Source organism: Argiope bruennichi, chromosome 9 (genome assembly GCF_947563725.1).
Source record: "Argiope bruennichi chromosome 9, qqArgBrue1.1, whole genome shotgun sequence".
NCBI classification, from domain to species: Eukaryota; Metazoa; Arthropoda; class Arachnida; order Araneae; family Araneidae; genus Argiope; species Argiope bruennichi.
In genome coordinates this window covers 90,156,690-90,180,938 of record NC_079159.1, presented here as the reverse complement: position 1 = coordinate 90,180,938, position 24,249 = coordinate 90,156,690, and the positions used below count along the sequence as shown (strand labels likewise).

The following is a 24,249-nucleotide window of genomic DNA, read 5'->3' as shown; positions in this document are numbered from 1 at the left end:
AAGAAAACATCTAATAAATAATATCAAATATTCTGTCCATGTTTTAAATACTACTCAACAATGTTTTTTCAATTTTTGATATAATGAATTTAACACAAAGACTTTACACCGAGATATTTTTTATTTAATTATTGAATAATTACAAATGAGTTTTTGTAATACTACGTCATGAATTTTTATAATTTGCTATTTGGGCAGCTTGTCGACTGTATTGTTTGTCTACTACTTTACTTTTCATTTAAAGGAAATAAATACTTTTATTAGACTAAAAAAAACTTCAGTGGAAATAAACACATTCCTAAATAATTGACATTTTTTATTAGTAATTCTTACCCTGATGTTCAGGCTGTCTCAAATCATAATTCTAAAATGATATGAAACTCTTGATAATTTTTGTCACAAAAATGCATAATATCTAACGAATCCTTGTAGCATATGAGATTTAGTGGTCATCATCCAGAATAAAGGCTCAGCTGATTTCTCCAGAGCTTTTCATGCTTCGAATTGCTTTGTGTTATTGTTAAGTATAATTCTCAAAAATTTCATTTATTTTGCAAAGTTAACAATGATTGATAATTGACAGATAAATAAATCAAAGAGCATGTTTAAATATTTAAAACTCCAGATTGGTTAAACTGCTTTGTGGTTCAAGTGGATATTACACAGTTGCCACATCAAGATTTTTAGTTCAATTTTAAAATTAATGCACTGAAATCACACAGTTCATCACAGTTTACCTCTAGGAATATACACATATATATAAAATAGCTTTCATACAAAGAAATTTATGATTAAAAATAAATACTTCAAGAACAATTTAAATTTCCAATCAAATCATCAAATAAGATTTTTTTATAATGCAAATTAGCAAAAATTCAATTTTACCTGACAGGTATATAATCACGGCCAGCCTTTCTGTCGGACAGTATTACAAGAGAATATCCATTTTCTGCTGCACTGCAAGCTTCTTCACGAATCTTCTTGAGAGCTGGTAATAAGCCATCAGCAGCTTCGTGGACTGGATAAACTATGTCAATTACTTTAGTCTATAAAATCAGATAACATGATTTAATTATAGAATTGAAAACTTTCAATTAAAAAAATGATAATTTTAAAATGAAGCTTACTTTCCAGCCTCTGTAAGTAGTAGCCTTAAGAGCCTCCATATCTTTAAGTGATAAAATAGGCTGTTCTAGGTATAAGCGGCAGCACTGCTGAGCGCTAGGTTCCAAAATATTGGCTGCTGGACCAATTGGACAAGCCTATAAGAGAAGAGTTTTCAGACAAAAACACAGATTAAAATTTAACTAAAAATGACAATGTAGGAAAAACTTTTTCTTAAGAAATTTCATATCTTGATTTTTGTTCAATTTACAAGCATAGCTCTTTATATTAAAAATACTTAGAAAATACTCAGAAAAACCCCAGTCAAAAATATCAGGTTAAAAGAATTATAGAAATATCTTACCAATGACATGACAATCCTTTCTCTGAAAGGATCAATAGGTGGATTGGTAACCTGCGCAAAAAGCTGTTTGAAATAATCATAAATGAGTGGTTGATATTGTGAAAGGCAGGCTAAAGGTGCATCATTACCCATCGAACCAAGCGCCTCTTTCCTAAAATAATATATTGAAATTAAAAACAAATCTTCAGATAGTAGCAAAGAAATAAACTAAATTCCATAAAATATCTGAACATAGCTACTAGTTTGTTGCAGTGGAAAGGGAGGGAATTAAATACAAGAAATAACCAACCAACTAAAAATAATCAGATTTTTTCCTCTTCTTTATGACAGTATAAATAGAATAAAAATATTATGTCTACTGGAATACAGAATAAAAATAAATTTACTATTCTATTACTATGCCAGAAAAATTTACTGTTATCAAAAATAAGTGTTTTTAAATATAGGTAAACAATTAAATATAACATTGAAAAGTTTTTTTTTCAATTGCTGTCATTTTTAAAACCAATAGAATTCATTTAGATCATTAACATTATATTAAATAAAATTCTTTAAGTACTTAATAGAAAATTATACTAACTTGGTGTCAACCATTGGTACAATAAGCATGTTTATGGTTTCAATTGTATAAGCAAAAAGTGCTAAGCGTCTGTCTTCGACCGCTTGACTTGTAGTTCGTTTGCTTTGGTCAAGTTTAGGATGAGCACTATGATGACCTGCAGCAAACCCAGCAGTATGAAGATCCTCCAAAGTAAACTAACAGAGAAAAAAAAATTAGAAAATGATTAAAAGTTTCGAAAGAATAATGAAGATTATTTTGGACACAAAATAAATTATCATGGGAATGAATTATCAAACATACTTTAATGTGTATTTCATCAGTTTCCTAAAGACAAGACAGAAAGAAATTAAAATGCCAAGTCGTATTAAAGAACATGTGTCAAAGTGAATAAATGAATGCTCTCTTTTGTACAATGCTTCATAGATGATATCTGGTGACCTGCCTCTCTCCATATCCTCAATATTAAGTTACAATTGCTAAGTTTTTTTTTTTAACCAAACATATTTAATAACAGAAAATAAAATGTTCAATATATAGAAAAAATGCTGGAATCTTCTCATTAATTTGTGGATAAGAAATACTGTTAATTATGAACTAGGTTGAAACACTGCCACCTTATATTTTATTATTAAAATTTCAAACAAAATAACATTTTTTAAAAACAATCTTAATTTATCTGCATGGTTTCAGCATTGACAAATTTTGTTTCTGGAAGTTACTTGACAGACTATAAAATGATTTATATGTATATAAAATAATGTGATCACAAAAATGATATTAAGGGAAAACAAATATGGTAAAATTAACGCATACCATTTCATTTAACCATTTTTCCAAAGGTCGCTGTCTAGCAATTTGCAATTTTAATTCTTCATCTTTGATAAAAGTTTGTTTTTCTGTGTCAACCAACAACATACGACCAGGTCTCAAACGTCCCTAAAATTACACAAAATGCAGATTTAATTCAAATTTAAAATCCATATTTAATGAGAAACAAATATAAATTTGCAAAATATCAATATATATTTAAAATAAATGTTTATAAAAAAGCTTTAAAAACTGTTCTTCTAAAATTATGTAAAATCTTATATAATTATATAAAAACAATTTGATATAATGGTATCAATATTAATCTACTTCATAAAAGAACTGATCTGTATCTATATATAAGGAACAAGTAAACTTCAATTAAATGAACGGTGGAAAGAGAAACATTTTCTCCAAACAAAATGGGCAAGGAAAGAAAATTTTAAATGCAATTAAATTTTTTCAGAATTGAAATTTTAATAATGCAATGGACTAAATTTAATATTTAATGCATAGGCTATTAATACAAATTTGTTTTAAAAAACTCTTAACAAGATCACTTATTAAAGTAGGTATATGCTAAAAATTAAAAGATTCAGTTGGTGACGAGTATAATTTAAGTTTCAAAGCACAAACATTGATAAATGCACCTTGACACAAATGATACCATTTAGTCATTGTAAATGATATTTTGATTGATACATTTTAAAACAATATAATAGAATAATAAACATTCAACAGGAAATTTTTAGACAAATTCATACAATAAAACTTATTTTAAATCAATACATAGCATTTCCACACATGAAGCAAAAAGGAAACCAGTTTCATATTTATTTGAAATGTCTTTTAAAGAAAAATATGTTAATATATAAGAAAAAAAAATTCACCATATATTTTTATAAAACACAGTGCTACTTTTCATTATTAGCATCAAAATCTTTATCATATTTATGATTTGATGATTGATGCAATACCTTTTATTCAAAAGTTATACATATTATTTGCTATATTCTTTCTACAGTATAAATATTTCAGTAATTCAGTTTGCTAATTTTAAATATTTTATAATTTACTTAGTATTTTTATTACATGAAAAACATTTCAAGTATACGAGCTAAAGCTACAGCTACGAGCTTATAGCTAAAACAGCTATTCAAATAAAAAATATTAAAAGAAAATCAAGCTAAAAAAATAATAAAAATCCAAGTCATTTTCAGGCTGAAAAAAAAATGAATTGCTGATTTTACAAAATTCAAGAGAGCTAACTAACCTTTTGAGCTATGTTTTGAGCTTCCAGGTCCAAGACTCCTACTTCACTGGCCATGATCATATGGTTATCACGAGTTAAGTAATATCTTGATGGCCTTAGGCCATTTCTGTCTAATATAGCACCAATAAGACTGCCATCGGTGAATGTCAATAAAGCTTAAATAAGAAAATGAAATTAGTATAGTAATAAATGAAAAATTACAATAGTACAAACAAATGAGAAAAATCTTATTTTTATTTTACCTGGTCCATCCCATGGTTCCATTACACAACCACTCCATCTATAAAATGCTCTTTTATCTGGATGCATAAGATCATCATCTTGCCAAGCTTCTGGAACCATTGTCATAACAGCCTATAAGATCAAAATGGTGTTTTACTAATATGCATACTCTGAACAACTGATAGGTAGAATGATTCTAAAATTAATAATAGAAGAGAAATGGCAAAATACATTAACACTTGTGCAATATTTTAAAATTCATTTCAATAATTACTGTTCTCGGCTCTTAAAATAGCCAAACTAAAATAAAAGACTTTTCATTTCGAATTTCATGCAAAATAAATCAGGTGAAGTAAGTTCAAAAGATGAAGAAAAATTATATAACAGCATTAATAAGAAGATAAAGGAGTTTCCAATAGGTAACCATTTTAAAGAGAAATGGTAGACAAAAAGTATCTAAACCTTTGATAAGTTTAAAAAGGCAAATGTTATCAAAGATATAAATTCTATTAATTACTTAAGAAGTTGACCTAATAGAATAGAAATTGCAGTTATGATCTCAGAAAAATTAAATGGAATTGTTATAAAGTTTTATTTGTTATAAAGAACATAATTCAATAAAAGATATATATTCAATAAAAAACATAATTCAATATAATATATCACATCAAGAGATATTTAAATTAAAGATTAATTTACAATTAATGAATTTTAAAAGATAATAGCATTATAAAAATTCTTGCTCTATTTTGAATCACTCCATAGTTTTAGAGAGATCTTTCGCATCTTTCAATATTTTTTTGAAAAATATAAAAAGTTGTCTTAAAAACTCAATTATATAAAAAAAAAATTCACATTTATGCAGTTAGTAGTATGAGATTTTCGATGGCAAAACGAATCACTTACTTGAAAGGCTCAGAATACAGAGAGATTTATTTTTTATACTTATAATATCTTTATAAATTTAACACAACAGATAGCATTTTTTAACATATATTGATTGTTTTAACCAATCATCAGAGTATATATAGATTAGACAAAGAAAATTTTATCTGCAATTAGGTCCAAATCTTTGTTTATTCAATTCAGCCTAATTAATTGCAACAGCAGCAAATGCATGACAAAATATTCTTGTATTTCCAGAATATATGTATCAATTAGTAAAAAATTAACATTTATAGCAAACAAGATCTAGCGCATCCAATTTTATATATACCAAACCTGCACAAAAAGTTAATGGAATTTAGCTTTTGAAATGGAGTTACAAGCTATTAGTGATATGTAGTGGTGTCAATGAACTATTTGAGTGTTTAAATTAAAATGGTTCTTAAAAAAGTTTAAATATGTAACATATTTCCTAATAAAGTTAAAATTCTATCAATATCTATTTAAACTAGTGATCATATAATGAAAGGTCACATTAATATTTGTCCATGATTATCTAAAGACATTCATAATATGGAGAATAAAAATTGAATCCATCATTTTTAGATTGCAATTAAAAGTTCAATAAAAAGCAATTTTAAAATTTAAGAACATTGAATATTATATTTAGTCTCCAAGTTCATATCATGAATAAAAATTTATATAAATCTATTTGAAATATTTTGACTAAAAAACAAAGTAAAGTGAGCTTTACTTACTTCTGGTAAAGATCTTTGACCAGCCATAACCAGAAACTCGAGAACATTATCAGCACAACCAGAGTCAGATAAGTTAGGTTCCACAACAGGGTAGAGTTTATGGAGCTCTTCCTTGAATAGGTGACTTTCCATAACACCTTCTCTGGCTCGCATCAGATTAATATTTCCTCTCAAGGTATTAATTTCACCATTATGAGCTAGTATTCTGAAGAATGAAAAATAGTCCGTTTGTATAAATTATTTAATAAACATTTTATGATGATTTACAGCATCAATAAATTCTGTTTTTAGCCACTACATAAAAAATATACTAACAATAAACCTAAACTTTCATAATATCCCTATTTTTTTATGATATGATAAGTATGAACCAATAAAACATGTTGGCCTTCCCCCCTCCATTTGTTTAATGTCATGTTACAAAACAAAATTTAAAATGCAGGAATCTAATTACACGACTTTGAACATATTATACATATGTGTATTTCATTAAAAACTATTCATCCGAATATTATTTATATATATTTTGACAATTTTTAGCATTCTTAAAAGAATTACAAATAAAATTATGATTATATCTGCAGCATTAGTACACAGAGTCTACATATAACATACCTCATAGGATGAGCTCTTTCCCAACTGGGAAAAGTATTTGTTGAAAATCGAGCATGGACTAATGCCAAGTGAGTTTTAAATGCCGAGTTCTGCAGGTCAGCAAAATAATTCCATAATTGAGTTGATGTTAGCTGACCCTAAAAGGAATGAGAAGATGTATGGAATATCATTTTACAACTAGACTATAATTATTTTATTAACACACACATACAATTTGGAAATATCAACTATAAAAAAATTCATAAAAAGATGAGCTTACTTTATATACAATAGTGCTTGGTGATAAATTGCATATGTAAAAGCGAAGATCCTCTGTAGGAATTTTATGTGTAGCATATTTTCGTAAAACAAAAACCTAGTATAAACAGAAAGAGAAAAAGTTGCATTATAAAATTTTCCCAAGTTTCTAAAAAGTAGAAGATTGAAAATATTCGTCACAGAAAAATTATTCATTCAACCAACCACAAATCAATTAGAATTTACTCACATTTTGTATAAATTATAGATGTAAATTGGAATAAAATAGTTGCAACTCGTCAATATATTCTTCTGCGGAAGGACTCCTCAGTTTTAAAGTTTTCAAAGCAAAATTACATGGAAGATTATTTTGAATTTTAAAAATAAATGTAAGTAAAACCTAAAATAAATTAAAATGAAATTTGAAAATAAAGAATTCCGTACACCAAAGTATTATTTTAAAAGAAAAGAAACCAAAGAAAAATTATAAAAAATAAGGTGCAACAACAATTTAATTGCACTCATATTTTGTATTTTTTTTATTTTTAAAAATTGTAGATTCTGAACAATGCTGATTCTGGGAAATTTTAATAAAATTAGCATTTTCGAAAAGATAAATTCAAAACATTAAGAAATCAGTATATCGTAAAATTTTTACCGGTAGCAATAAATAGAATAAAAAAGAATAAAAGAAATATAGGAATACGAATAAATAATAACATTGGTGTTTTATATTACTGCTAGTAAGGGTAAACCAAATGTTTTCCTCCCGAATTAAAATGTTTGTGAATATGCAGTAACAACGCTCCACATCCCTTTACTAATGAAATGAATCGCTACGAAACAAAAATTTTCCCAGTTGAGAAAACAAAACTGCTTTCAATTTCCCGCAGTTCCATTTTAGGTTGTCGCGTACGCGAGCGAAATTGTATACAACTCAATTCCGGAATTTCTTCTCCTAAAAGAACAACTACAACTTCTAATTCTTACTTGTAAATAATGTGAATAAAGAGTGTTCGTTATACAAAATGCGAGTATTTAAAAGAGTAAGTATCTTTGAAGTAATTAAGATATTATTTACCCTTAATTTAAACGTGTTCACTTGTGATAAAAGATCCTATCTTATTTTACGAGTCAAAAGAATCTGATGATCCAACGTTTTTTAGTAATTTGAAGTTAGTTTCGGTTTGTGTATTACTGAATGCTAGTACAACATAGGTATACAGTTGCAATTAATAAAGATTTTTAAGGAAAAATAAATGCAATTTGGAAATATCAACACATAGCTTGGAAAAAGTGTGTCTAGTTAAAGTGTGTGTTGAAGATGCTTTCCTTTATCTCTCGATTTACAGATATGAATTTAGCCGACGTCCTGGCCTAGGGGTAGCGCGTCTTCGCCGTGACCTAGGCGTTCCGGGTTCGAGTCCTGGTTCGGGCATGGTTGTTCTCTTCCTTGTATTCTCGCTGTGAGGTGGGTGAATGAGCCCCCCTGTAAAAAGGAATTGTGCAAGCGAGTGTGTGTGTGTGCGCGCGCTATCTTCATTGAGCTAGAAGTCAGACTTCTGCCCTCGGGTGCTCAGGGGTCTTTACCCTCAGAAGCTACTGCGCAAAAATTTGGCTTAAAAATAGTCACACGACAAAAACAGATATACAGTTGATGTATATGTATGAAATTTGTCTATTTTGCAGAAATCTATATCTAATTCCAATCTTAAAGGAAATTGGTACATTTAAGAAATAAGAGTAAGGTAGTAGTCAATATTTCAGAGTTTACAAATAAATTTCAATGATTAAATTAGAAGTTTATGGTGTTTTTTCAACCATATCTCTTGAAAATATTTTAGCATAAAAACATTCATGCTGTCTTAAAATTCAAAAACTAAAGTTTTTTAGTGATACTTTTGTTATTCCAATTACAGAATTTAGTTTGATATACAGTTTGTATAAAAGCATAGATTGTTATAATGAAATTCAAATTAATTTCATTACTCCGTCATAGTTTTCGGCAATGATAAAATTACAATGAAAAGTTGATTACTTTGGACTCTTCTAATTCCGAAAGAAAATTTTTACTTTGCATTATGCACACTTAATTTGTTCCCGTAGTAAAATGTGACAGAACGATTTCATTAAATTCCTATTTTTTAGTCTTTTCAAATAATTATAGAAATTTAAAATGAATGTATCGCATATTAATATAGCTTCATTATTACTCTTCAGTGTAATCAAGATTTAAATCCACCTTACTTTTACAGAAAGAAATTGGCGATGTAATAACGAGTGTTTAGCTATATTTTCTAGCCCTTTTAACTTTGATCACCGACAACAGTAATCATACAAGAGATGAAATCTTCGCTTATTTGCTCTATTTTTCCAGCACCAACACATCACGAAAGGAGAAAATAACGTTTTCAGCATTCTTTGGAGACACCTTCGCATTGTTTAAGTTTTTTTTATAGGTTTTATTACTACTAAGAGGATTGGAAACGAGTCTTTACGGTTAACTAAACTGGAACCTATTAGTACATGATTTATATAATATCTATGATCGTTATTTTGAATGCTGGATAATACAGTGAAGATATTGAGAAAATGTTATTAGGCATTTTTTTAAAAAAAAGGACATCCAATGGGTGTTTCTTTTCCAGCGCCCCCTGAAAGAAATTGCATTCTAAATTGTCAGATGGCATACTCGCAGCAAGTTTTTAACAACATATAATCGACGGTTGCTTGTATAATTTGAGTTATGGCTGTATAATTTGAGTAATTATCGTATAATGGCTGCTTGTATCGTATAATCTTGCTTCTCTTAAATATGATTAATATCTTAAGAATAATTTTATAATTTTGTCTCTCTTTTTGTCTCTTTTCTCAAAAGAATGGTAAATTGTATTCATAAATGCTTGAAAAATGCTTTCTATATGGTTCTGTTATAACAATGTATTTAAAGAGAAAACGCACAAATTTTGAATTAAAAATTATAGTAAACATTTCATACCGATATTCAAACCTTTTTCAACGAATGTTTTGTTTGACAATTGATAAATTAAAACAAACAAAAAAAAACAATTAAAGGAATACTTTATCAATATAAAAATTTTTTCCTGATGCAGAAACAAAATGAAAACCACACAGATTAGATCGAAAAATCTATCTGAAAAAACTGCGTTGTAATTTAAAGCGCAAACTATGTAAATTTCTCAAAAAAAAGTGTGGTTTGAATATGTACAAGAGTTCAGACAACAGCTCTTTCTCGAGGTACAACAAAAGTATCAGTTTTTCTCACCTTTTCTCCAAAAAAATCGATAAAAGGTGGCGTTCCGACAGAGAAAGCGGAACCTCCCTCACCCTAAATGGGTAAAAGACAATTTACGAGATCAAGAAAAATGAGAAGAAAGGAGGCGGAATAATAGCTCCCTTAAAATCTGCGCTTTCGACGTCGTCTATGAATGTCCTCTTTCTGACCTTGACTCCAGTTTTATGCGATGTTCCCTTCCTTGGACTGTAACCAATGTGGGAGGAGGATGCGCATTTTCCATTAAAGCAACATCAAAGATCTCTTCATGGTTCAGGGAAAGAAGAGGGTGATCGATCGATAGGCGGATCGTCACCGGTTCATTCAAAAGTTTTAGGAGTGAATGAAAGATACGCAGTTTTTGGATCCTGTATTATTCAAAGCGATTTGGCTTTTACAGACTTGTTGAATTGATGGATATTATATTTTTCTCCATGCCAGTAAACACCTACTCGAAGAACCGATTTAATTAAAAAGAAATAATCGATGCTAAACAGTTTCATCTTACTTTGAGCATTTTAAAAGACTTCAAAACTTTTGAAAAATTTGTAAGATACATTCTACAAGGGCAATGCGAATGAATATAAAACTTTCAATGAAGATTTAATAAAACTTTCACACTAAGAAGCAACTTGTAATTAGACGTCAGCCTATTTTTTAAAAACGTCAAATGGGGGAAAAAGCTTGAATAAATCAAAAGGACATAAAAATAACGGACATTTAATATTTTCAAAATTGGCAGAAAGGCTATACAGTTAAACACAATTTCATGCGAATGAATGTCGCATAGAAAATGCAAAATAAGAATATTCTATATATTCTACACACTTTTGCATCACGAATAGAAAAATCACAATTGAATTCGCTTTTATTTATTCGGATGAATCTCTACTCGCAAAATAAAAATATGTGCGTGTGATGTCCAGACAAATCTATCGCGCTAACAGTCATGAAATTTTGCACCCAAGTAGTCGTCACGGTGACAATGCATTTAGCAATCCAAATTTAAAATGTTAATGTCGAAAAATTTACAATTAAGGCGTTGTGCTGTGTTCGATGATATAAGTATTTTCCCATAGTATCCATTATAAAGATTGTACAAAAAAAAAAAAAAATAATGAGCCCTTAAAAAAGAAACAATCGTTGTTTAAAGAAATTTGTTTTGAACTTCTAGCAAATTCAGCTCCAATAAAAGTTGTCGGCAATGTAATTTCCTTAATCAAATCAAATGACAACATAACATTATAGAGGCGAGAAGCATTTGTTCTAAAAATGAAGACATATAATAGTTAATCCAAGGAAAAAATTTTTTCTGTATAAATGAAAAAGCGAAAAGATCTCTAACACAAAATTGGATTATTAAATAGGCAACTGCCTAACAACCACGGAGCCTCGATTTTTTTCCCAGTACGTATTTTCAGAGCAATTTAACGTTGTGTTTTTATTGAATTTACAAAGGACATGAATTCCAGTTTATTTAAATTAAAAGTAAGTTAAATTTTGAAACATCATTTTAATAACATTTCTAATTAACTTTCGTGAATTTTATATTACATTACTCAGCAATTCTTTTTTTTAAAAAAAATGTTGCTGTACAATTTAAAAAAAAATGTCCTACAATTAAATAGAATTTAGCTACTATTAAAAAATTGTTTTACTATTTTGTGCAAAAATTGTTTTAATATTTTGTGCAAAAATTGTTTTAATATTTTGTGCAAAACTTTAAAATTTAACCCTTTGCACTCGAGAGGTGACTCATGATCACCATTCAAAACGGTGCATCATTTTGACATTTTATTTTTCAGTTTTGATTTTTTTTAAATGTCTACAGAATGGAAAAAAAGTAAATGAACTTTTCGAGCAAATTCAACTTGAAACAATTATATATATTCATTTTTTTGGAACAATAATCAAGCCCTTGTATTAGGTGAACATTTTTGTATCGAATTACTTTTCCGAGTGTAAAGAGTTAATTCCCCATATTATATATATATATATATATATATATATATATATATATATATATGCGATGTATTAAAATAAATTTCTTGAAAGTGATTCGCAATTTAATGTTTTATTGTTTCAATTTGCCACAATTTATAACTTAAAATTGATTATATAGATTAAATAAAATGAAATATATTTAACTTTGAAATACGGGTAGGAGAAAAAGGGGCCCCGAAATTTTCAATGCCTAAGGAAAATTAAAGGATTCAACGGGACCCTGGCGTTACAGCCTACTCTCAATAAATTTTTAAAAGGCAAACATTTTAAAAAAATGTAAATACAAATAATTAAGCTTTATATCTTAATGTATCTTAAGGCTTTATATCTTAAGGCCAGTTTAAAAGCTACTTAATCCATCCTAATGCATTTTTTGGGAAAACGGGAAGCTAATGGATGCAAGCATGAAATGTGCGTAGCAAGCATTATGGAAATGTGCTTAAATCACGAGCAGGGTGTTTCCTGATACGCCCTGGAGAAAATTTTGATTACCAGCAAGTACTGAATGTGCCGAACTTCTTCCGGATTTGCTTTCGGAAATTAGTTTCTCGAGTAATGGATACACTCAATGCAATCGATATTTGGACAGCTTACGTAACTATTACATATGACGTCACTACTGAGTTATATTTATATCAGAGCAATTATTTTCTCGTTGGCAGGAGGGGGGGGGGAGAATCAAGATTCTGTTGAAACGAAGATTATAATGGAACCGTGATCATTTGTTTTACGGCGGATGCACTATTTATAGCTGCTAACAAGAGTTTTATGAAACTCGTCCAGCAGCTGTCGGCATTTCTTATCAGATTAACTATATCATGGAAGTGAAGGCAATTGCAACATATGTACAAACAATTTTCATAGTAAAGAGAAGGTTTTATGGTCATGGACATATTTCAGTTATCAAGAAGAAAAACTTCCTTTTGAAACAATGTAAAATCTCGTGTTTTATCAAGTTTCAAATTTTAAAAAAAAATTGTTAGCCCTATTTTTTTTTTTTTTTAATTTAATGAGCACATTTTTGTTGTTCAAACTTTAGCAAATAATGGCCGGTATTTAAATAAAAAAAGTCACTACGACGCTTCATTTTCACATCATACGTTGCTCGATAATGCGGTTTGCTTGATTAAGAGTGATTTGCTGAGGGAGGGAGAAGATGGTTAAATATTCCCTGTGATTCCAATGATTCTTTATTTACCACTGCAGATATTATATCAACTGAGAAAAATTTTTACATCAGAAATAATACACAGGATTTCAAAGAAAAATATTATACTATTGATTACATCGTTGAATCGGTAGTTATTACAAGCACTAAAAAAATATAATTTCAAGTAAATTAGAATTATTCTATATATTATTTAATATTACAAATGGAAAAAAATGGTCATATTATTTAATACTAACGCAGTTTTTGGCGACCAACTGGTTCGCCTGAAATTTTGGCTGTATTTCATTAAATTCTTTTAGATATTAGTTCAATACTTTTACACTTATTCTCAGTGCGCATGAACTTAACGGAAGTAAAATTACTTGAAAATTGCAACTATTTGTATTATTTAATAATCAGATGCTCGTAGTTTCACTCAGTACCATAAATTCCCTTTCTTATTCCTCATACATTTTTGATTATAATATTAATTCGAAGGGTAAAATTTATTTAAACTATTCGAGCATTAGCAACAAGTCAATAGGATTGAAACATGCTGATTAAAAAATTAATTAAACAATAGTAAGTGTAATCGCTCAATATACTGGATTTATTTTGTGGCGTACTTAATATTTTAATAGGTTACTTTATAGATTCTGCAAAAAACTGAATAAAATAAAATTGGAAAGCAAAAATTGCGATATTACTAAAGGAAATGAAAATGTGAACAAAATTTCCATTCCTTAGCTTTTAACAATAGAAGGAAAACGATTTGAGTTTCTCTATAATAATATATGTATTGCAAAATATTTAATATTTTTAAAAATAAACTGTAAGGCAACTAAATTGGTATCATCGAAAAGAATTTAGGATTTGAAAACGGGATAAAAATTACTTTTGTTCTAAAAGTTTTGAATTTAACCCAAAACTCAAAATTTTTTTAATCTCACATTTCAATTAAAATTTCAAAAAAAAATGCTCCTACGTGGACATTTGCTATCCCCCTAAATATATTCTTAATGTGCTTGCTAGATTCTATAGCTCAAAGCTCGGTGATCTGCCTTATAAGAGTGAAGAAACACACACACCTTCATTATTAAAGATTATAACGATGCATACAAATATTTAACAATCCATTTCTCAGCAAATGTATTCCAATCTATTTTCAAAATCAAAATATAAATAATGTTTAAAACTAGCGTAATGTTTAGGAGGAAAATATAAATAATAATTAGTTGAGTACATTTGCAAGTAATTCAACTTTTCGGCGCATTGTTTAACTTAATAGTTACTAAATGCACTTCAAAACTTGCTACATTAAATTTTAAAGTTCAAGTTTTTTAATATTTTGTATTTTAAGTGATTTTTCGCTCGTTTTTAGTCTGAATATCATTTCTGATTATTGTGTGTGTATGGAGGAGGGGGGGGGGGTAAGGCACTATTGAATAGATTTCAATTATTTGATAAATATTTCTGCATCCAAAATATTAATAGCATTATCTTAAAAAATTTTTGAAATAATTCTGAACATTTACCTCTCATTTTAAAGCAGGAATGGTTGACATAAGGTGTTGAATTAATTTTTTCCTGATACGTTTATAAATTTTCTTCACTAACTAAATAGCAACTGTATGCGTAACGAGTGCGTGGGGTGATCTTGTATTCGTATATATTGAATTATTTTAATATTTATATAATTTTCTATTGATAAAATACAGGAAATTTATTATATATTGGTTATTTAATACTTCTGAAATGCCAAAAAACTTCATAGTTGGCTTTGATATTGAAAAGCTTAGACTATTTATTGGTAAAGCAGGCTTTATTAATTTATTTTGTAGCACTACTAATTTTTTTAATTGATGAGCCGCCATTAATAGCAGAAAATGAGAAAGGTTCTTGAAATTAGAAAGTCGAATCACTTCAACAAAAAAGGAAGACTTACTTCTCTGCGGAATGTGTCTTGATCCATTTGCGGTGCGACGACGAAGACTTGCCTCATAAGGGGTTCATTGGTTTTGGCTACAATTCCGAGAATTGAGCTGTTGACTGGTACGTCTCTCCAGCAAAGAACCTGAAAGAGAAATGCATTCAAGATTGAATTTATTTTATCGCATTTCAACTTAAAGTATAATCATTTATTTTACTTGAGTAGATTACTAGTATCATATTTCTCAATTGATATTATGAAACCAATTTTGCATTTAAATTAGTAATGCATATTATAAGTTTACAACAATGTATAAACGCGTTTATTTCGAATTTAAATTTAATGGTTAAAAGTCTTACATTCTGTTTGAATCGAAAGCGTGGCATCTAAAATTTTCTTCCAACTAACAAAAAATATGATCGGCAATACCTTTTTAGTTATTTCAGGAAAATTTGAATAATTTGAGAAAACACTAGTAGTGCCACAAGCAAATATCTTGAAATTATGTAAATAATTTTCATAAGTTTTGTATAATAGTACATTGACTACACCAACCAACTCTGAGATATACATTAAAATCTGAATGACCGGACCGCCACGACATCAATAACTAGAACTAAGATTGGATAATAGCGACCATCACTGGTCACCGTACAACCCTTCCTGTAGGAAGCATGTCCCACTTTCGGTAGGAGGTAGTCGACTCCACACCATTTCTGTACCAACCTGGGTAGCGAGAACTCACCACTATGTCGGAAGTTTTTCGTCCTCATATCTGAGGAGCCGGTCCGTAGGACTTGTAAAATTCACATCGCCTTTCACAATAAATTAATATTTATTGCAATTATAAATTTACTGAATTTATTTGTAAAGATTTAAGGCTAATTTTGACTTTCATCAGACGGCAGACAATATCTATCGTCCCATGTTATTCTAAGTCAACATATTAGGCTTAAAAAATGAAATCAAAGCTCAGGGGCTTCCATCATACAGCGAAAAAAAAAGGTCGAAAAACCAGATTATAAATTTTTTAAAAAAAGTTAATGTTTTTTTTAATTTGTGTTTTGTTTTCTCATCAGAAAAAAACTTATATTTTGATAATACAAAAACGCACAAGAAAAAAAAAATCAAGATTAAATAATTATAGTAGTAAATTTTTTTAAAAAAACTTAAGTAATATCGGACTTTACCTCCAAGTGAAGCTCTTTGGCTAATTGCTCGAAGTGCTTTTCAGCTGCACTGGAGGTTGATTTGTCCATAAAAATGATGCCTGTCGCGTACTGGCCTTTGGGAGGAAGAGTTACACCCAGTTCTTCTCTGAAATCACACAATGTATTTTGGTTAAGTTCAACAGTATATTCTTCAGAGTCATAAACTGACAAATGAAAAACATTATAAGCTTTTGAATATTATTTTTATAACAAATATAAAATTTCCGTTATCAAAGGATGCAAAATATTTTAATAGACGCAACCACTGTGCGATATTAGTTGTTTCAATAGTTTAATAGGTATTCGCAGTCACATAAAATTCTTTTAGGCCTAACTTGAAATAAATTTTTGTAATTTTTTTTTAACAACTGATTAAATATTTTTAAGAAGTCAGGATATACTAAATATTGCATCTAGTTTCAGTCTTAAGACTGAATATTTTTATAGTAAGCATTTTATAGTATACTACGCTTTAATAAATATCATTAAAGCAGAAATTTTCAAAATGCTATTAAAACAACTTAGAGATCAGAGATAGGTATCTTTTCATTTCCATAAAGAATGTTTCGAGCACTATGATTGATAGCTAGTTTTACTGAACGCTGTCGAATAGGAAAAAAACATTATGGTGAATCAGTATGATGCAACATATGACATTTGTTAAAAGAAAATTATTAACTATTATTCACTCAATATTTCGACATTTAGTTTTTGTGCAACTTACTAACCATTACCTTATATAAAAACTTATTTGCTTATTTTTTTCGCATTTCTTTCGACAAATGTATCTGGCAAAAAGGACCTTTTCTGAAGTTTTAAAGTTCTACTGAAAGAAACTAGTTAAGTATTAAGCCCTCAAATTTATTCAAGCCACTTAAATAATTTCAGTTACTAAATAAAAAAAATTTTCTGTAATTTTTATTGAAATAGAAACACTACCCAGAAATTTCAAACATTTACCTCAAAGCACGTTTCTGTGGTTTTTGAATATTGAATAAAAATATTTTGTTTACGTAAAATGGTCGATTTCCAAGCGCTGTTCTCTTTTTGCTGCAATCTTAAACAAAGCTATTTTAAAAAATAAAGGATGAATGTTTCCGATGTATTTGAGGAAAGTTACGGCAAAGAAAAAAGGAAACGTAAATTTCAAGAACTGTTCCAAGCTTTTTTTTGCTCTTTTTCTCTTGGAAATTTACAGTGAATTTATTTCTTTTCGTTATGAATATATTTCAGTTGAAGATACTTTTTACTCCACATACTTTTTCTAATAAAAAAGGTATGTAGATTTACGCAAAGCAGAATTTGAGTTAAATATTCTGTTGCAGTTGATTGAAATGAGTAGGCAAGTTGTTTGCATTAAATTTTTTTTAATGAAATTTAAAAAGAAATCTTATTTAATGGAAAGAGTAGAAAATAAATTATCCAATCAAGATAAATTCATCGTTAAATCTAGAAATAACGGGAAAATATTAAAAACAATAGTTGAATAGTTGTGGAAACATTTTGGTGATAAAGTGTTGTGACTTATGACACTTTATAAGCCAGCCGACAATTATCCGTCGGCGATTTATGCCGAGTGAGCGTCTTCTGTTTTTTCAGTAGCGCCAACTAGGGCCAAGAGTATGACTTAGCTACTTCATGCGTCACTCATTCGCTTACACAATCCTTTTTTATGGGGGGGGGTGACATTCACACCCCTTACAGATAGCACACAGAAGAACAACCATGTCCGAACCGGGACTCGAACCCGGGAAGCTCAGATCACGGGGAAGATGCGTTATCCCTATGCCAGGACGTCGGCGGTGATAAAGTAAATTAATATATCAAGTAAACGAATATAATCTGAATTTTAATGTAGAAATTATTTTATTGAAGAAATTATTACTTATGCATTAAATTATAATTTTCTGACAGTAAGTATTAATTACTAAGACAATAAGATTTTGATAAGTGAAAAATAATGTATTCTGTGCTTTAAAGGAACAAATTGTTAATTTAATGTCACTTGAAATCTGAAATGGAAGGTTTCAAAATAGGAAAAAGCTGATGTTCCAGCATTTTGGAAATTAAAGAAATTTTATTTATAGTATTTTGTCAATGCCAAATGCTGATGCAACATGACTAATGGCCTTTTCGAATATAAAAGAAAAGATTATATTCAAAATAAGAGTATCAATAGTCTTTTCCACATCATTCTTATCAACAAATTAAAGAGAAATTATTTAATATAGTTTTAGATACATAGAAACATGCAGAGCTTACATAAAAATAAGGAGAACACTTACTTGAGCACCTGGGCATAGAAAGAATGGGGTATGGCAGCCATGACTCCTGCCCCATCTCCGGTGCTGTTGTCACAGGCACAGGCTCCGCGATGTTCCATGCGTTTAGAAATGGTGGCTGCATCAGCTATAAGCTGCAAGAAATAGAGCATATCTATAATGATAATCCACACCGATGCTTTTAATCAAGTTATCAATAACAGATAAATTTTAAAGAGTGTTACGCTTTAAAATTTATATGGTAATGCGGTATCAGTACAGTGTTTATCTGCAGTAATGAATCAACATAAAATTTATGGGTTTTTTTAACAAATCAGTGCAAAATTTCGTGACTCCATTGAGAAAGCACAGAGAAATGACAAACATCGAACAGATACAATCAAGGTAAATTAAATCTACGGTGTATCGTGTAGCCATTTGGCTACAAATTTTTATTTCCATTTATAAGCTTCACATGGCTGTTCCAAAGGGCAACAATGACTGATTGGAAATCTTTTGAGAAATATTTATAGAAAAGACCGATATAATGCAATAGTGATTAAAGAATCAGATTTTATCTGGAAGCCTGAAAAAATACCAAGATGGCTGTTGTATGAATAGTTCAACCATTAAAAATGCTAACATTTTTTTTCTTACTGGTATATTATCATATATTGGTATAAAGGGACTTCTATTTTCATTAAAGAATTATTATAATGTGATTTGTGTCACTGAGATATTGTTCAATTCATAATAAAGCCATATGGCGCATTAAAAATTTAACGAAAAAAATTTTGTAAAAAAAAAGTCATGCATTCTAAGGTTACTTATCAGATGCATTTGCTTTCCTTCTGTAATATTTTGATAATTTAGAAATTTTCAATTCAAATACCTCAAAAGAAAAAACAGCAATTGATTCCGAGTCAGATCAAATATATAATTTCTTAAAAACACAAATTTTTCAAATCAAAGAATCTTAAGCGAAAAATAATGGAAAGATATGCAAGCCTGCATTTTATTCTCCTTATTTCTAAACCACACAAGTCTGGAGATGTCCAATAATACGTAACCTCACTACCCAACATGCAGGCAAAGATTGTGATTGCCTTTGCAATAAAGGATTTTTTCTGGAAATAAGATTTAATCACACAACACTGATTATCCTATCCTACTGCATTAAGATTTCAACTTCTTTTGTACATAATTAAAATTTATTTTTATATCGAGAAAGTAGAAGAAAAAAAAATTCTGTCATTGGACAATTTATTTTTATATGTGTATGTCGGTTTTAAATTAAGTCTAGGCTTCAACTCTTTATGTATTTCTGAAATAAAACAGCTACAATTAAATATCCGATTTAAAAATTAATTTTGAGATATAAATGCTCATTTCAAACTTTTTAAAATTGTTTTGCCAAACTGACTGAATTCTAACGATGTTCAATAGTTGGTATATTCTTGGGTTAAAATTTTATCGATGTTCTTTTCACAGTACCTCAGTCATATGCAATGTTGAATTTTAAAAATTTAGTTTATAGAAGTTAGATTTCAAAAGTGATTCAATAATCATTTGCATTTGTGAAAGAGTCATGAAATATAAAGGTTTGAATAGTCAAATAAGTTTTTCAATCAACACTATAGAAAAAAAATAAACACTTTAAAATAAAATACGTTCATTTTTTTTAAATTACTAAAAGAACATAATCATGCAGATAAAAATTTTCACTTTATAGATTTTGAATTTTCCGTCGAACATTGTGCATAAGTACATAATATTAGCAGTTTTAAAATATCGAATTGCTCGGTAAACTTGCATAGACTGCAATCAATAACTTGAGTGAAACGCAGCACTAAAATGAGAGAATGTTGTTTTCGAGTTAGTTCCTTATTGCTTAGCTACATCCAAATAACAAACAAAAAACTTAATTGGTTATAATCATGCAATCGGGAACCCTTCAATATTTTATGAACTTTGAGGTCATTATTGTAAACTGTATTCATTGAAAATTAACTATGTACTGTACGTAAAGTTGAACTAATTCAATGCGTGTCTCCAACTAGGCAAATGCCTAGAATCCCCTGAACTGAGAGGAGAAGCATGCATTAGGATTAATTAGCCTAGTTATGAAAAAATGTTATTGGCCTAGTTGGCTTCTGAATAAATTCATAAAAAGTACACATTCTATCAATTTAAAATATTAAGATTTTGCCAAGTATAACCCATTAAGTTTATTTCTGTTTCATTAAGTTGATTTTGTTATGTTTTCATATTTATAAAAAATCGACCGTCTACTTAAATATAGTAATTGTATATAAACATGACTGCCGTTCACCCATTATAATAAATAAAAACATTTACAAGGTTAATAAAATAAAAAAAAATTAACCAGAAGTAAAGCATGCTGATTAATTCAAAAATGTATTGAAATGTGAACATAATTATCAGTTTATTAAAAGAGGGCTTCCATAATGTGCATTACTTAGGATCACAAACTACCGGGTGATTCAAAATTTCGTTACATTTGAAAATTCGATAATTTACGGAATAATATAGGTAGAGAGGAAAAATTGACACACATGCTTGAAATGACACGGAGTTTTATTGAAATTTAAAAAAAGTGCAAAAAATGGCCAACAGGTGGCTTTTCATATAACAAGAGCAATTCATATAACAAAAGCAATAATCAAGCATAACAATTGTTTTTTTAGTAAAGAGTAAGTTTTTAATGGCAAATACTCAATATATTGACCGCCAACAATATCTGTAGTCGAGGAATAATATTGTAAATAGTACTGCACAGCATATCTGTAGGTGTGATGAGAAATTGTCGTCCGATGTTATCTTTTAGCATCCCTAATAGGGTTGGACAATAGGAGCAGACTTGCAACTTCATGTAATTACACAAACAATGTTAAGCAATGGGGTTTCTTTCCACGACAAATCTGCAGTTGTGGGAGTTGACAGACCCTCGGAGTGTGAAATGGGCTTCATAGGTCCATAACATGTTAGACAAGCAATCGCCATCTTCCCACATATTTCGCTTTTTTTTTTGTTTCATTAAAATCCATGTCATCTCAAGCATGTATATCAATTTTTACATTTCTACCTACATTATTCCGTGAATTGGTGAATTTTCAAACGTTAGTGGACTTCTGGATCACCCAATAAGTCCACCAATTTGAGCTTCTACACAGCTGACAATTTCCAAATGCAATAATTAATTTTTGAAAATTTCTTAACAAAAACGAGAATTCTTAAAACCGAAAAAAAAAATTACAAAAATAAAAAGAACTCGAACAAAATTTAGTTGCCTTAATTTCATTTTGCGAAAACAGTTTCATCTCAAAACGTTCATTTTGGAAATTGCTCTTGAACCGATTCATTTTTTAATCCTTAACGGCGAAGAATTCTCGATTACAGAACGGATGATTCTTAATTTATCGCCAAAGATGATTGATAATCTTATTTCATTAACAGGAAGCGCAGTTAATCCTTTGGAAATTTTGGCTCCCGTTCAAAAATGTCTCATTCTTCCGCAATATTTCGCTCGTGAGACCCGAAGTTATTTTTAGAAACTGAATAATGAAACTAAATCACTAGGTAATGTCAGATTACATCTATATCAATACGGAAATGCTTCTTGCATTTGTCATTTTGTTCCAATTTAAGATCGATCTATTTTTTTTGTAGAATTTTTATAAATTGCGTGCATTTGCACAATGATTGCATTGCGTTGCGTTATAGATTGATATACTTAATTTTCCAATAATTTTCCCACTAAGCCAGTAATTAAAATCAATTAATAAAAATAATTAAATTAATAAAGAGTTTTGAGATGCGTTTTTATCAACGCAAATTTTGATTAGAATATACATATACAAATAATTATATATTTGAAATGAATATATTTATACTAAATGCTAGTATAAATAAATATATTAACACAGAATTCTATTGGCTTTTAATTTAGTTAATTTGCAGTTAAACTTTAAATTTTATATCATATTTTAAAACTGCAAGAGAAAAGCGATGGCGCATTGAAGATGAAATCCTTTGTTTTTTGAATGATTGCTCTCAATAGCTTGGTTTGGCAACTATAAATCCTTAAAAATGCTTTTTGAACAATCCTATTTAAGAGAAATTGATGCGTTTTCTGAAAACAAAGCACATCTGATTTTATAATGATTTATTCAGTAGGATATTTTTGATATATATATTTTCTTATTCAAACCAACTTTGAAACTTTTAGTAAAACTATAGATCACTGAAGTGCATGGATGTTACATAAAAACTGTTATGCGGGGTTTTCGGAGAGTAAAATAAGGAAAGTGGCAGATAAGTAGAGATCAAGATAAGGCAGTGTGGATATAATTAAAAATATTTGTCCAGATATTTAAAGGTTATAGATTGTAATTCTTAATCTAGATTTGAACCAAGATAACTATTTTCTTCGAGTTTGGTTTTTTTTTTTATTTATTATAAAAAACGATCTATTACCACACAAATTTTAAGTGATACTTTAATCTAATTTAAGAAATATTAATTCACAATATACATCAAATTAATAGCCGGCATAACGATTAATGATACGAAGTGTCTTTTCTGTCAAGTGTTAAATAAAAAAACCCAATCGAAAGTCCAGAAATCCACAGTGTCAAAAGAAAGAAAGAAAAAAAAAGTGGTAATATTAATTTGAAGATTATATATTATTCATTGTATAGTAAACATTTGCATTTATAAGTCTGATTAAATACATAAAATATTTGAGGCTATAAGCTTTTAATGTAAGAAAAAAAAAATGAACACAATTCCGATTCCATTTAATTCCAATTTTCGTTGTCTTCTGAGCCGATTTAAGGAACGTATAGGAAATGTAATCCTCTTATTCTGAACTGTTTTTTCCCAGGGATTATTGGGCGCTTGGCAAAGACGCTGAGCCTATAATAACCAAGGGAATGCAGAGAAAATTGGATTCTTTAATAGAATTTTTTAAAAACTGGATATCGGATGTAAATGTAAGAAAAATAAATTGAATTCATATAAATTGTAAAGCTAAAAATATAGTGAATAAAAACTTATTTAAATTTTAACTATAAAAATGAAGCATATGAAAAAAGCTCCAAGAACTCCGTTAGATTGCAATGAAAGCTCTACGTTTCTGTTGAGACTTCTTACAATTTAACAAAAAAAGTTTGTATTTCAATTAAAATTCCTATAAAATGTAAAATACGCTCACTCTTTCTGATTTTGCAAGATACGGGAAAAATGAATTACATACGAGCATAAAATAAAAGTGAAATTTTGAAAATTTCTTTATTTTTTCATTAAGATAAACTTAACTAATGAATGCAATATAAATTTAAAGCTGGATTCGATATTTTTATATTTAATCCTTTTCTCATACCATAAACCATTTTTCGAGTCAGTAAATCAAAAAAATAGTTTGATTCGAACAGAGAATATAGTAGTTACTTTGATATCATTATTATTATCATCACTAAATTTTACTCATCTCGGTTTAATCGAATTATATCAAATAAAAAAAAGTTGAGATGCTCTGTTTTATTTACA

General features: G+C 28.8%; 1 protein-coding gene across 4 annotated transcripts in view; it reads right to left on the bottom strand.

Annotated features, from left to right (window-relative positions):
- LOC129984806 (uncharacterized) overlaps positions 1-24,249 on the bottom strand; it is a 127,330-nt gene that overhangs the window by 26,870 nt on the left and 76,211 nt on the right. For all 4 annotated transcript variants that reach the window (XM_056094766.1, XM_056094765.1, XM_056094767.1 and 1 more), the window contains exons 3-15: positions 18,703-18,833; positions 16,397-16,523; positions 15,222-15,350; positions 6,850-6,945; positions 6,591-6,727; positions 5,976-6,180; positions 4,353-4,464; positions 4,111-4,265; positions 2,844-2,966; positions 2,049-2,224; positions 1,469-1,619; positions 1,128-1,262; positions 886-1,046 (exon numbers count right to left, since the gene is read on the bottom strand). In XM_056094766.1, the coding sequence (XP_055950741.1) occupies positions 886-1,046; positions 1,128-1,262; positions 1,469-1,619; positions 2,049-2,224; positions 2,844-2,966; positions 4,111-4,265; positions 4,353-4,464; positions 5,976-6,180; positions 6,591-6,727; positions 6,850-6,945; positions 15,222-15,350; positions 16,397-16,523; positions 18,703-18,833 (1,838 nt within the window). The remainder of the gene's footprint in view (positions 1-885; positions 1,047-1,127; positions 1,263-1,468; positions 1,620-2,048; positions 2,225-2,843; positions 2,967-4,110; positions 4,266-4,352; positions 4,465-5,975; positions 6,181-6,590; positions 6,728-6,849; positions 6,946-15,221; positions 15,351-16,396; positions 16,524-18,702; positions 18,834-24,249) is intronic.